This window comes from Nomascus leucogenys, chromosome X (genome assembly GCF_006542625.1).
Source record: "Nomascus leucogenys isolate Asia chromosome X, Asia_NLE_v1, whole genome shotgun sequence".
Classification (NCBI taxonomy): domain Eukaryota; kingdom Metazoa; phylum Chordata; class Mammalia; order Primates; family Hylobatidae; genus Nomascus; species Nomascus leucogenys.
The window spans coordinates 702,695-718,756 of NC_044406.1; the positions used below are offsets into that span (position 1 = coordinate 702,695).

A 16,062-nucleotide genomic window follows, 5' to 3' on the forward strand; every position below is an offset into this window, starting at 1 on the left:
TGGCCGCGTGCTCAGGATTTCTTATTCCTCTCTCTGCAGCTCCGTAAAACTCTCCAAGTGAGGTTTCAGGAACATGCCTTTAGAAGGATGGAAAGAGGTGTTTTGCTTGTTACAGCTAAAATAAAGACTAGGAAATACGGGGTGAAAGAACGTTAATTAGGTTTTTTTTTTTTTTTTTTTTTTGAGACAGAATCTTGCTCTTGTTGCCCAGGCTGGAGTGCAGTGGTGTGATCTCAGCTCACTGCAACCTCCACCTCTCCGATTCAAGTGATTCTCCTGCCTCAGCCTCCCGAGTAGCTGGGATTAGAGGTGACTGCCACTATGCCCAGCTAATTTTTTTGTATCTTTAGTAGAGATGGGGTTTCACCATGTTGGCCAGGCTGGTCTTGAACTCCTGACCTCAGGTGATCCGCCCGCCTCGGCCTCCACAGTGCTGGGATGACAGGCATGAGCCACCGCGCCCAGCCTGGCTTCTTTAATTACTTAGGAAGTAAATGTGTGTTGAACATGAGATTATAGTTTGATATTGTCTTCGTCATTTTTTCAAATGTCTTTGACTCGGGAGGTTGGATTTTAAGGTGTTTCTGAAGGAGTGGCTCTTTAGGGGAAAGGAGCTTGGCAAATTTTCCCTCCTTCAGCCTCATCCCTCATTAACCTGTTGGCAACATGTGGGATGAGCTGCTTTCCAGGGAGAGCCAAGCCCAAAACTCTGTTTTAGGGAGGGTCATGGAAAAAGTGTTGAGAGAAGGGAGATGAGAACTAGCAGGTGAAGGGCACATGCTTGAACAAGAACCTCTTGGGTGCTCAGAGAGCTGGGAAGGAGGATCAGGACACCAGCTTCAAACAGCTGATCTGCAAGGAGCAGGTACCAAGGGGGTGGGGCCGGTCTATCTCCATCCTCCCTGCACCCAGCCCGAGCCAGTGAGGTGTTCTGTAGTACAGCACCATCCCCGGGTCTCCGTGAAAATACATTACCAAATAATCCCAATCTTTGGCATTCCTGAATGCTGAGTCATCACAGTGTATTGAATTTACACACTCTAACACAAGTAAGAGACCATGCTGTTTGATACCCTATTGTTGTATTCGGTATTCTTTCTTCTGTGTTAAGGCCATGAGCTCCCAAATTAACTATTAGAATGCACTTTTCAAAAACCAGTGAGAAGTGTTTTCAGCAAGGAGTGAAAACATTATGAGAGGAGAAACAGTGAAACTTATGAAGTTGGAAATGTCTTTGGCTCCAGTGGCAGACGGCTAAGATAAATAGTGCGCAGTCCATCCTTTGGGGCAGAGTAAAAGGAATATCTACATTGTCACTTCCTTGAAGGAATTCAAAGTTGCAGACATCAGAAGACTGAAGCTGCAAAGGTAATTTGCACCTTTGATTTCCTTAAAGAAACAGAACATGATACCATTATTACATTTTTGCTTTGACAGTCCTTTGGCACTGAGGAGGCAGCAGGCATTTCAGCGAGGTGGGTTTCGACGGGAGAGAGAGGAAGAAATAGCCTGAAAGGTATATTCCATCTATAAATATCCTGTGCATCAACCACAAAACAAAAAAAGAAAGGATAAACAAATTCAAAGTCAAGGTAACCTTTACACTGGGGCCTTGTACATTCACAAGCTTATTTATGAAATCCCACGAACTTTTTAAATCTAAGTAGTCATCCACTGCTGGGCTGCTCTGCTGTATCATCCATCTCAAGATCAAAGGGTGCGGCCGGGTGCGGTAGCTCAGGCCTTAATCTCAGCCCTTTGGGATTTGGGAAGCCGAGGTGAGCGGATCACGAGGTCAGGAGTTCAAGACCAGCCTGGCCAACATGGGGAAACCCCATCTCTACTAAAAACACGAAAATTAGATGGGCATGGTGATGCATGCCTGTAATCTCAGCTACTAGGGAAGTGGAGGCAGGAGAATCGCTTGAACCAGGACCCAGGAAGCAGAGGTTACCATGAACTGAGATCACACCACTGCACTCCAGCCTGGGCGACAGAGCCCAACTCTGTCCCAAGAAAAAAGAAAAAGTTAGCCGGACATGGTAGCAGGCACCTGTAATCCCAGCTACTCTGGAGGCTAAGGCAGAAGAATCGCTTGAACCCAGCAGGCAGAGGTTGAAGTGAGATGAGATTGCGCCACTGCACTCCAGCCTGGGCGAGAGAGCAAGACTCCATCTCAAAAACAAAAATAAAAATAAAAAAAAAATAACCAAAGGGAAACATGCCGGAAGCTGGGACGAAGTAAGATGGGAGCCTCCACCTTCCCACGAAAGACAAAAGTGGCCAGAAAAAGCTGGGAGCATCAAAAAAAGCCAGGTGAAGTGATTATTTGGGAAGACCACCTTCATGGGCAGGTCGTTTCCCACGGTAGCACAGTCAACACTGGCACAGGACAGAAGCGCCACACTGGAGGAATGCAGAAGGTGAGGTGGCATGTGCAGTATCTTCTCTGGCCAACATCACCTCCAGCAATTGTCTCCTCAGATCTGGAGGGAGCTTCTTTAAGGAACTGGACGTGGGATGTTTGACCTCATATGCATTTGCTGGAGTGGTTCCTACATTTACTGAGCAACTGCTGCATATGCAGAAACACCACACGCGTCCCAAACACAGTGCATCTGCCTTCTGCTTCATCCTTTGTATCTGAGGGGGCGAGGGGGGGCGTTACGTGTTGTATGTGCCATGGAAATTGGTATAGCCATTATGGAAAACAGTGGAGATGGGGTTTCACTATGTTGGCCAGGCTGGTCTTGAACTCCTGACCTCAGGTGACACCCGTTCGCCTTTGCCTCCCAAAGTGCTGGGATGACAGGCATGAGCCACCGCACCCGGCCCGGTTTCTTTCACGTCTTAGGAAGTGAAGTGCATTGGACAGGAGACTATAGTTTGATGTTGTTGTCATCTTTTTTTTCAAATGTCTTTGACCAGAAAGGTTGGATTTTAAGGTGTGTCTAAAGGGGTGGCCTTTTTTTTTTTAAGAGTTCCTCAAAAAATGATCAATACACCTACCATAGGATCTAGCAATCTCACTCCTCCCTATAGATCCAAAGGAAATGAAATCGGCCCCTTACAGAGATACCTACACTCCCGTGTTCGTTACCGCATGATTCACAAAAGCCAAGATATGAAACCAACCTAAGAGCCCATCTAAGGACAGGTAGATAAAGAAAATGTGGGATCTCTACACCATGGAATACCATTCAGTCTTTGAAAAGAAGGGGACCCAGTCCTGTGATACAACGTGGATCAACCAGGAGTACATCATGTTAAGTAAAATAAGCCACATAAAACCAAATCCCACATGATCTCACCCATATGTAGAGTCTCCAGAAGTTGAACTCACAAGAAAAAGTATTATGATGATTATTGGCCGGGCGTGGTAGCTCACGCTTGTAATCCCAGCACTTTGGGAGGCTGAGGCAGGTGGATCACAAGGTCAAGAGATCGAGACCATCCTGGGCAACATGGTAAAACCCCATCTCTACTAAAAGTACAAAAATTAGCCAAGCGTGGTGGCATGCACCTGTAGTCCCAGCTACTTTGGAGGCTGAGGCAGGATAATTGCTTGAACCTGGGAGGCAGAGGTTGCAGTGAGCCGAGATCGCGCCACTGCACTCCAGCCTGGCAACAGAGCGAGACTCCAACTCAAAAAAAAGAAAGAAAAGAAAAAGAATTATGGTGATTACCAGGTGCTAGGGAGGTGGGTTGGTGAGATTTTGGTCAAATGACACCAAATGTCTGTTTGACAGAAGGTATAAGTTCAAGAGATCTATTGTACTCAAGGTGACTAAATTAGTGACTTATACTCTTGAACTTGACTGTAATTAGTCACAGTGACTATAATACAACTAGATTTCATTATGACCAACTCATCTAGACCTCATCATAACCTAACTAGATCTCAACATGACCAACCAACTAGATCTCATCATAACCTAACTCAACTACAACTCATCATGATCCAGTACAACTAGCTCTCATCATGACAAACTCAACAAGGCCTCATCATAACTTACCCCAACTACATCACATCATTACCTAATACAACTAGATCTCATCATGACCAACCAACTAGATATCATTGTAATATAATTCAATTAGATCTCATCATGACCTAATACAACTAGATCTCATAAAGACCAGCCCACCTAGACCTCATCATAACCTAACTCAATTAAATCTCCTCATACCCTAACCCAACTAGACGTCATCATGACCTAACCCGACTAAACCTCATCATAATCTAACCCAACTAGACCTCATCATGACTGAATACAACTAGATCTCATCACAACCAACCCAACTAGACCTCATCATAACGTAACTAGATCTCATCATGACCAACCAACTAGATCTCATCATGACCTAACCCAACCAGATCTCATCATGACCAACCCAACTAGACCTCATAATAACCTCACCCAATTAGATCACATCGTAACCTAATACAACTAGATCTCCTCAGGACCAACCTAACTAGACCTCATCATAACCTAACTAGATCTCATCATGACCATCCAACTAGATCTCATCATAGCCTAACCTAACTAGATTTCATCATGACCTAATACAACTAGATCTTATCATGACCAACCCAACTAGACCTCATCATAACCTAACCCAACTAGATCTCATAAAGACCTAATACAATTAATTCTCCTCATGACCAACCCAACTGGACCTCCTCATAACCTAACTAGATCTCATCATGACCAACCAACCAGATCTCATCATAACCTGACCCAACTAGATCTTGTCATGACCTAATACAACTTGATCTCATCCTGACCAACCCAACTAGTCCTCATTATAGCCTAACTAGGTCTCATCATGACCAATCAACTAGACCTCATCAGAACCTTACCCAACTAGATCTCACCAGGACCTAATACAACTAGATCTCATCATGACCAACCCAAGTAGACTTCATCATAACCCAACTAAACTTCATTATAACCCAACTAGACCTCATCATTATCTACCCTTCCTGAGGACTGTACAAGAGATTTCTTAAATTGGAAAAAAGCAGTATAATTTCCTCTTACTAAACAAAAAGATTTTGAGCCCAAATCAGAGTCACCAATCTGCGGCTAAACCTGGCCTGCAGCTGGATATTGTACAAAAAAGTTTTACTGCAACACAGACTTTCCTGTTGTTTTATGTATTACCTATGGGTGGTTACTCACTACTAGGGCAGAGCTCATAGTTATATGAACACATTTATTATCTGTCTCTTTACAGAAAAAGTTTACCCACCCCACTTACATCTTAGATGACAGTCCATTGAGCATTGTGAAAAAAAATGATCCCCCACCAAAATAATATTTAGAAACAATGAGAACTAAGATCTTGTGGACAGATGGGAATTTGAACAACTGATATATGTGTCTAGTAATATTAATGTGCTTCAGTTGGACCCAAGTTATAATCTGAATTATTTTACAAGTAATTGATTATTCTTTAAATATTAATAATTTTTTAATTAAAAATTTGAAGTTAAATATTCCCATCTCTTATTTTGTATTTAATAAAAAATTCATTGTGTTCAATATTTTTTCATTAATTGACTTTGAATCAAACTGCCATACAAAATGAAAAAATGCCTCTCTCAGAATATATCCAATTATCCTCAAAGTCACACAGGGGAAATAAGACTGCATAATTGATTGGATTGACTTGAAGGGTCAAAATTGTAACTCACAGTGAAAATTAAACACTGACATCAGGAGCTCTGTGGGAAAGGAGACACAGGTAGGGTGCAGATGTGGTGTTTACTTTCTGTTTATCTCAAGAAAAAAGGCGCATTGGTGCTGACATATACTGCTGCTGATGCTCAGTAAACATCATCTAAATGAAGTGGTAACACTTGAGACTCCCATGCACATGCACCAGAAGCTTGCTCACATGTCTTCATTGCTTTGTGCCTACAAAGTCCTCAGTCAGCTAGACCTCACTGTGACCTAACCAAACCACACAACATCATGATCTAACTCAACTTGTCATCATGATCTAATCCAACAAGACTTTATTGTGTCCTATTCAACTACCTCATGATGACATAACCCAACTAGACCTTATCACGACCTAACCCAACTAGACCTTATCATGACCTAACCCAACTAGACCTCATCATGATCTATCCACTAGTCCTCATCATGACCTTCCTAACTAGATATCATCATGATCTAACCTAATTAGACCTCATCATGACCTACCCCACTAGACGTCAATGTGACCTAACCCAACTAGAACTCACTGAATCTTAACCCAACTAGACTTCATCATGACCTAGCCAAACCACACATCACCATGATCTGATCCAGCTAGATCTCATCATGCTGTTACTGAAGTAGACTTCATTAAGACCTAATTAAATCACATCTCATAATGATCTAACTCAACCAGTCATCCTAATCTAATCCAACAAGATTTCATCACATTCTACTCAACTACTTCATCATGACATAGCCAAACTAAACATTATTATGACCTAATACAACTAGACTTCATCATGACCTAGCCAAACTGTACCTTACCATGATTTAATACAACCAAACCTCATCATGACTTAATACAACTAGAGCTCATCACAGCCTACCCAACTAGACCTCAATGTGACCTAACCCAACTACGAGTCATCAGGACCTAACTCAACTAGACCTCATCATGACCTACCCAGTTAGATCTCATAGGGACTTAACCCAACTAGATTTCATCATGACCGAAATAAGTCACACATCATGAAGTCTAACCAACTAGATCTCATCATGCTTTTACTGAACTAGACTTCATTAAGACCTAATCAAACCATACCTCATAATGACCTAACTCAACCAGTCATCATGATCTAATCGAACAAGACTTCATTACATTCTACTCAACTACTTCATCATGACATAACCAAAGGAGACGTTATCATGATCTAATACAACTAGACTTCATCATGACCAAACCAAACTGTACCTCAGCATGATCTAACTCAACCAGACATCATCAGAACCTAATACAACTAGACTTCATCATGACCTGCCCAACTAGACCTCATCATGACCTAAATCACCACAATGAGACAAAAAAGCACAAAGAAATGGGGTGTTTTCTTCCCTTCCTAGTTTAATTAAGAATTAAACTAATAATTAAACATTGCCTAGCTAAATTAAGAATTAAGAAGATGAAAAAGATCATTGCACTGGAGGAGACACAAGGTCAAATATAACCAGTATTGGATGCGAGCCCTCCCTTTGTTCAACCTTGAGGGTTTCTCTTCATCCTACTCCACCATCACTGAAGCCACTAGGCTCACATCCAGCCAACCTTCAGAGAATACCTATTGCTCTCCCTGTTCAAAAAATCAGCATTATTTTGACCCAGTCATCTCAAATATTGGCAGAAGTCTGAGACATAGCAAGTCCTAGAAAGTTTGTCATGTCGTTAATGACACAGCAGATATCCACCTAGCATGGATGGTCAAAACCAAGGGTTGGCATCTATCACCATCTCACAGTCTCCAAGCTAAATCTCAGAACCCCTCCTGCCCTACATCTTGTCTCTGATTTACTCAGGTCCCAGGGAGATGTAAACAGATCATGGAGGTGCTCAAGTTCATAAGAAGTTCTAGAAATATACTCTCAGATGGGCACCCTCTCCCCCGGGGTCTCCTCATCTAAACCCACTCCTTTTGCATCTAGAGGGGGTGCAATAAACTGAATGTTTGTATCCCTCCAAAGTTCCTATGTTGAAATTCTAACATCCCTGGTGATTCTGTTGGGAGGCGGAGCCTTTGTGGGATGATTAGGTCATGAGGGTGGAGTACAATGAATGGAATTAGTACCCTTATAAAAGAAACCCCATCCAGTTTCCACCATGTGAGGACACAGGAGCAGGTGGCCAACCACAACCTAGAAGACAGACTACACCAGAATCTGACCATGCTGACCCCCTGGTCTTGGGACTTCCAGCCTTGAGAACTGTAGGACAATAAGTTTCTATGGTTTCAAGGCACTCAGTCTACGGTTATTTTCTTACAGCAGCCCAAACACATCAAGACAGGAGAGTTAGGGACATGGATGAACTTGACAATTTCAAGAAATTGTCATAAAGTTTTAACTTGTCCCAGTCTATTAAGAGAATGAGGCCAGGCGCAGTGGCTCCCGCCTGTAATCCCAGCACTCTGGGAGGCCGAGGCAGGCAAATTACAAGGTCAAGAGATCAAGACCATCCTGACCAACATGGTGAAATCCCCCCTCTACTAAAAATACAAAAATTAGCTTGGTATGGTGGCACGTGCCTGTAGTCCCAGCTACTTGGGAGGCTGAGGCAGGAGAATCGCTTCGACCTGGGAGACGGAGTTTGCAGTGAGCTGAGATCATGCCACTGCACTCCAGCCTGGGCAATAAGAGTGAAACTCCATCTCAAAAAATAATAATAAAAATAAAAATAAAATAATAAAATAAAATAAAGAGAATGGGGCCGGGCGCAGTGGCTCATGCCTGTGATACCAGCACTTTGGGAGGCTGAGGCAGGTGGATCACAAGGTCAAGAGATCGAGACCATGTTGGCCAACATGGTGAAACCCCATCTCTACTAAAAACATAAAAATTAGCTGGGTGTGGTGGTGCACTCCTGTAGTCCCAGCTACTGGGGAGGCTGAGGCAGGAGAATCGCTTGAACCAGGAGGCGGAGGTTGAAGTGAGCTGAGATCGCGCCACTGCACTCCAGCCTGGGCAACAGAGTGAGACTCCATGTCAAAGAAAAAAAAAAAGAATGGATAAAAAAATGCTCAAGTGGGAGTTAGACACAACTTTGAGGAAAATAAATGCTTGATAGAAAGAAAGAGACTGAAATAGACCAAAAAGTGCTCACCTGCTCCCAAAGCTCAACAAGTCATTAACTAATCCAACAAGATTTCATTATATTCTACTCAATTACCTCATTATGACATAGCCCAACAAGATGTTATCATTATCTAACACAACTAAGCTTCATCAGGTGAAACAGTACACATGTCTGTATACTATTTTACAAGCCCTGAAGCCCATGAGAGGAAGATGGTTACATGAGGAACGGAACTGCCTGTGCAAAATTATTATTTTAAAAGTGTCCGGGCACAGTGGCTCACACCCGTAATCCCAGCAATTTGGGAAGCCGAGGCGGGCAGATCGCTTGAGCTCAGGTGTTCGAGACAAGTCCAAGCAACATGGTGAGGCCCCATCTCTACTAAAACTACAAAAAATTATCCAGGCCTGGTGGTGCACACCTGTGGTCCCAGCTACTTAGGAGGCTGAGGTGGGAGGATCGCTTGAGCCCAGGAGGCAGAGGTTGTAGTGGGCTGAGATCATGCCATTGCATTCTGGGTGACAGAGTGAGACCCTGTCTCAAAAATGTGAAAGTTGGGAAGAGCCATGACATAGAAAAATTTTAAGTTTTGTATTCATGTTTTGCAAAAGCCAAAAAGGCTCAGAAGGATGAAGCAAGGAGCCATGTCGCTGACATGAACCACGCATCTCCAGGGAGAACAGAAGGCCCCACGGGCTGAACGTGGGGTTTCCCCATCTGAGACAAAGACTCCTGGGGATTACTGCATGAAATTCAGGAGGTTAGCGTCAGCAACGTTAGCATTTTCTTCTTTTGTAAATGAAGATGAGAAAACACAGAGGTGGGGGCAGCAGCCGTGCATTTGCCCCAGCAGAAGCTGCCATGGAGATTTCTGGATAGAGCCAACTCAAGGCCAAGTGGATGGCCATCGAGGCTCAGAACCAGAGCAGCTACTGAAACGCATGAGGCTCAGAACCATAGCAGCTATTTAAATGAATGAGTATATCACAGTTTTTATTGTATAGATTTAATACATACGATGATGTAGAGAGCTCATTTTAGGCTGAGAACCACAGCAGCTATTTAGACGCATGAGGCTCAGAACGCTAGCAGCTATTTAAACGCATGAGTATATCACAGTTTTTATTGTATAGATGTAATGCATACAATGATGTGGAGAGCTCATTTTTTCCTTACACCTTTTATCTGCATGTCAACTTCATTGATTGATAATATGATGAGTTTTAGCCTGTCCAATGAGCATCAACAGATGTCCAGAGGTTCAAGGCCTGGAAAGGCTCCTTGCTGAGCCCTGGTCACCAGATCAGACTCATGCTCTCAACACTTGAGCCTTTTCGGCTTTCGCAAAGGCATTCAAGGCCCAGAAAAGTCTCTGTCCTGGACAGAGCTCCTCAAAGATAAGGAAGAACTGAGAAAAATTCATGTTGAAATAAATCTCCAGCCCTAAGCATTGTTTATGATGCATGATCATCTTTCCATAAATGACAACAAGGGAGAGAAGGAGAAAGAATGGCAGAAAGGAAGAAGTCAATCAATAATGGGCATTCGTTTTGGAAAGTCTTTTTTTTTGAGACAGATCTCACTCTGTCACCCAGGCTGGAGTGCAGTGGTGTGATCTCGGCTCACTGCAACCTCCGGCTCCCTGGCTCAAGCGACGCTCCTGCCTCCGCCTCCCGAGTAGCTGGGATTACAGGCATGCGCCGCCACGCCGAGCTACTTTTTGTTTTTTAGTAGAGACGGGGTTTCACCATGTTAGCCAGGATGGTCTCGATCTCCTGACCTCGTGATCCGCCCGCCTCAGCTTCCCAAAGTGCTGGGATTACAGGCGTGAGCCACTGCGCCTGGGCTGGAAAGTGTTGAGTGAATATGATCCTGCATATCTAAAACCAGACCTACAGTATGATGTTTATAAAACCAGACACCATAAAAGTTATTTATTAAAAGCAAAGGGTGGCCAGGCCTAGTGGCTCACACTTGAAATCCCAGCACTTTGGGAGGCCAAGGTGGGAGGATCACTTCAACCCAGGAGTTCAAGACCAGCCTGGGCAACATAGCAAGACCCTGTATCTCCAAAACAATTTGTTTGTTTTTTTGAGACTGAGTCTCGCTCTGTCATCCAGGCTGGAGTACAGTGGCGTGATCTCGGCTCACTGCAACCTCTACCTCTCAGGTTCAATCAATTCACCTGCCTCAGCCTCCCGAGTAGCTGGGACTACAGGCACCCGCCACCACGCAGGCACTCACCACCAAGCCCAGCTAATTTTTGTATTTTTAGGAGAGTCAGGGCTTCACCATGTTGGCCAGGCTGGTCTTGAACTCTTAACCTCAAATGATCTGCCCGCCTTGACCTCCCAAAGTGCTAGGATTACAGGTGTGAGCCACCACGCCCAGCTGCCAAAGTAATTTTTTAAATGAGCCAGGGCCAGGCACGGTGGTTCATGCCTGTAATCCCAGCGCTTTGGGAGGCAGAGGTGGGCAGATCACCTGAGGTCAGGAGTTCGAGACCAGCCTAGCCAACAGAGCAAAACCCCATCTCTACTAAAAATACAAAAATTAGTAGGGCATGGTGGTGGGTGCCTGTAATCCCAGCTACTCGGGAGGCTGAGGCAGGAGAGTCACTTGAACCCAGGAGGCAGGGGATGCCGTGAGCTGAGGTCATGTCACTGCATCCCACCCTGGGTGACAGAGCAAGACTCTTCTCAAAAAAGTAATAAATAAATAAATAAAATGAGCTTGGCATGGTGGTGCATGCCTGTAGTACCAGCAACTCGTGAGGCTGGGTCTGGAGGATTGCTTGAGTCCAGGAGTTTGAGGTTGCAGTGAGCGATGATTACATCACTGCACTGCAGTCCGAGCTGACAGAGCAGGATCCTGTCTGAAAATAATTAATTAAATGCAGATGGTGTCAAAAGTGGCCATTAAGGCTTTTATTTTTCCAAGCTCATCTCCACACATCTAGCTGATTTAAACTTCCCCAGGTATGCAATTGATGCTCCCTCCCCCTCCCCGCCCCCTCTTCCTCCCCCTCCCTCTCCCCCTCCCCACTCCGTCTCCACTGGCAATAGTGGAATGGGTTAATTTGAACTGTCCTCATGTTCCCAGTTGAAGGGAGACCTGAAGAGGTCACACCTAAAGAGGAGTCAGAGATCACGATAAGCTTTTAGAGAGATTTTCAAAAAGAAGAGCAGAAATCAAACAGTGAGTGCCCATAGGTCATGGATGCAGAAAAAACAAGTATCCCACAAAATTGTTCAGATTCTGTTAGGAGCTTGTCTTTGAACAAAATTCATTAATTGAAGTCCTAAAGCCCAGGACCTCAGAATGTGACTGTGTTTGGAAATAAGGTCTTTAAAGTGGTGATTAAGGTAAAATGAGGTCACGAGAGTGGGCCCTGATCTAACAGAACTAGCGTCCTTATAAGAAGAGCATATGAGGACACAGACACACACAGAGGGACGACCCTGTGAGGACACAGGGAGAAGACGGCGTCTACAAGCCCAGGAGAGAGGTGTCAGGAGGAACCAGACCTACTCACGCTGTGATATTGAACCTCCAGCCTCTGGAATTGTGAAAAATAAATTTTGGCTTTTTAAGCAACCTCCAGTCTCCTTGAGATACTTTGTTATAACAGCCCTAGTAAAGTCATAAAGATATATGGTAATTTTTTTCCAGTAAACCATGTGAAAGAAGCACAGGATCAATATTTAAGCAGAACATATATCTACTTCCAAAAGGGTACAACAATTTTCTGTGTTTTCTAGGTTTTGAATATCACCTTTATGAGTTTTCTGGATCTGACTGAATTTTCTATATGCAAATCAGCATTTGCATACATGTCTAAATGAACAACTAAGTACCTCACATTAGGTATAAGACACAACTAACTCTGCCAGGCGCGGCGGCTCACACCTGTAATCCTAGCACTTTGGGAGGCCAAGGCAGGTGGATGGCTTGAGCTCAGGAGTTCAAGACCAGCCTGGCCAGCATATCAAAACTCTGTCTCTACTAAAAATACAAAAACTATCCGGGCGTGGTGGTGCATGTCTGTAAACCCAGCTACTCGGGAGGCTGAGGTAGGAGAATCACTTTAACCTAGGAGGTGGAGGCTGCAGTGAGCCAATATCACACCACTGCAGCCCAGCATGGGTTGACAGACTGAGATCCTGTCTCAGAAAAAAAAACAAAAAACAAAAAATACAAGTAACTGTAAAAGTCATCACCTATGATAACTTGCATGCCAAGTCTTGCCAGATGCTTCGCCGTAGAATAGCCGATGCCATCTGTCCCTCCCGTCACTATAGCAACACGGCCAGGTTGTGGGGGGAAAACTGAAAAAGAAGAAGAGAAAATAATCAAACTGAGATTTAAAAGCAGAGCACATATTTGTAAGAATTAAGCCTCCAGAGAGGCAGGATGCCAAAGGGAGTTATGGTTCAATTATTTCTGGTTCTGTTCCTCTTGAATTCCCACAGGCTCAGGACGCATGAATGTATTAAAGTGGATTAGCCCCGAGTAATGACAGTGCAGTAAAAAACCACCTGATAAATCCCCTATCATCCCCTGTGAGTCCCTGGCAGGCTCTGGAATATGCCGTCAATGTGACCGGCAGAAAGGTCTGCAGAATGGATACCCTTTACAGAGGCGAGCAAGAATCCTGAAATAACCTCTGCTCTCAGGGCAGCACTGAGCAGGACATTTTTGTTCGTTTGCGTTGTAAAATGTAGACTTTATTATGATGTAGGTATGGTGGGGCCAACAGATCAGGAGACTGCTGTTCAGCAAGTGGTTTGTTACTCAAGAGGAGGGGCGCGTCACACCACTCAGGACCACGCAGGGGCGCACCAAGTTGGGTCAGGTGGGAAGACAGAGGAGACCAGAGCTCTTATTGGGGTTTCCATGGGAAGGAACAGGTGAGTAGGCTTAGAGTTGGCTAGTGTGAATGATTTCAGCAGGCTCTGGGGCATAGGGACTGTCCCTGACTCTCGGGTACCTGGCTTTGGGGTGTTTAGGGCAGGTGGAGAGTGACGTGGAATATGCAACCCCAATAAAGGAGATGGTTGGGGGGTGGATTCTGGATTGATGGGTTTGCATGTGAAAGACAGGTTCATAGGCGGGCTGTTCACCATCTCTGGGGATTCGCTAGCTATGGGAGGGGCAGTGTCTCTAGGGTTGACAAGGCCACAAAAGGCATGCATCAGAACACAGAAAATAAAAGACATGGTTAACACAGTTTGCTTCATAGCTGCTGATATCACACGTGCAGATAGCATCTCACTTGAATTTCTGGTTAAGACAAGTGATCCACATTTTGAGGGAGATTCGTATTTCTTTTTCTTCCTTCCATTTGTCCTCCCTTCCTTCTCTCCATCATTCCTTCCTTCCTTCCCTCTTTCCTTCCTCCTTCCTTCTCTTTTTCCTTTCTTCCTTCATTCCTTCCCTCCCTCATTCCTTCCTTCCCTCCCTCTTTCCTTCCCTCCCTCTTTCCTTCCCTCCCTCTTTCCTTCCCTCCCTCCCTTTCCTTCCTTCCCTCCCTTTCTTTTCTTCATTCCTTCCTTCCTTCCCTTTTTCCTTCCTTCCTCCTTCCTTTCTTTCCTTCCTTCCTTCCCTCCCTCTTTCTTTGCTTTCCTCTTTCCCTCCTTTCTTCTTTACTTCCTTGTCTCACTCCTTCCTTCTTCTTTTTCCTTCCCTCCCTCTTTCCTTCCTTTCTCCTTCCATCCTTTCCTCTTCACTTCTTTCTCTCACTTTTTCCTTCCTTCCTTCCCTTCCCTTCCTTTCCTCTTTACTTCCTTCTCTCACTCTTGCCTTCCTTCTTTCCCTCTTTCCTTCCCTCCCTCTTTCCTTTCTTCCTTCCCTCTTTCCTTCCTTTCTTCCTCCTTCCTTCTGTCCATCTTCCAACCCTTCCCTCCTTCTTTTATAAAATATGTGTAGAGCCCACACTCTGTGCCCAGCATACAGGGAAATGAATTACACAAAGATAAACATGTTGTCTGCCTCAAGGAGATTTGGTTCCCCTGGGTAAGATACCATCCACTCTAAATACACAGATGTGTCTGGCAATAATCCAGAACTTTCCAGATCTCACATCTTCCAGTTATGAATGAACTTCAAAGGAAACCCAGAGCAAAGGAAGAAGAGGAAAGGGAGAAGCAGTGATTCTGGATTGAGAGTTAAAGAACAATCCTCCAAGGAGGGGCTCCTGAGCTGATGTTGTGACGGTGAGAGCAAAAGTCTAGCATGCCTGGGATATTCCAGGAAGAGGAAGGCGGCTGGCTGGCTGGAGCCAAGCACGCAGAAAGAGGGAAGAGAGGAGGGAAGAAGGTGTAGGGGCACGCCACAGAGTTCGTGAGCTTCTCTCTGGCAGACAGGGCGTCATCACAGGGCTCTGAGCCAATCTGTGATATGTTTCACAGGAAGAAATAGATTCATGGCGAGTCCATTCGAGCTGGAGGAAGACAGGGCTATCGAGGGTCTCCTGAAGCAGTCGCAGGGACTGACGGGGGAGCTCTGCCCCGTTCAGCACAGGTGGTATGAGAGGTGGCTGGATTCAGAATATGTCTCACAGGTACAGGCAACAGGGACGCTGGTGGGAGTCAGACACTTCGCATTCAAAATAAAAAGAAATCACAACACAAGGACAGAGAGGGGGACATGAGGCAAGAATGACTCCTTATACCGGGCGCTGAGAAAATGCAAGAAGGGAATTTCCATGAATTCCCTTGAGAAGGAAAGACTGAGGGAAAAGTGGATTTTGCAGGCAGGTAGTCAGGAAAGTCCCTTTCTGTGAATTGTTATAGGTACATATGACCTTTTTCAAGTTTTGTTCAGGAGATTATTTTGTTCAACATATTTGGAATGTTCTTTATTAAAATATAAAGCCTAAGTGTCCACCAACAGACAATTTGATTTTTTAAAATATGGCACATATATACCATGGAATACTACACAGCCATGAAAAGGAATGATGTTGTGTCTTTTGCAGCAACACGAAGGGAACTGGAGGCCATTATCCTAAGTGAAATGGCTCAGAAACAGAAAGTCAAGTACCACATGTTATCCCTTATAAGCAGGAATTAAATAATGTGTACACGTCGACATAGAGCATAAAATAATAGACATCGGGGACTCAGAAGTGTCACAGGGTGGGATGGGATGAGGGATGAGAAATTGCCTATTGGCTAACTATGCAATATATTCATGTAACACAAGTGTACTCATATCCACAAAATC

General features: G+C 44.5%; 1 protein-coding gene across 2 annotated transcripts in view; it reads right to left on the bottom strand.

Moving 5' to 3' along the window:
- Nucleotides 1-16,062, bottom strand: part of DHRSX (dehydrogenase/reductase X-linked) — a 326,527-nt gene that overhangs the window by 182,747 nt on the left and 127,718 nt on the right. For both annotated transcript variants that reach the window (XM_030806545.1, XM_030806544.1), the window contains exon 2: nt 13,056-13,163. In XM_030806545.1, coding sequence (XP_030662405.1) covers nt 13,056-13,163 — 108 coding nt within the window. The remainder of the gene's footprint in view (nt 1-13,055; nt 13,164-16,062) is intronic.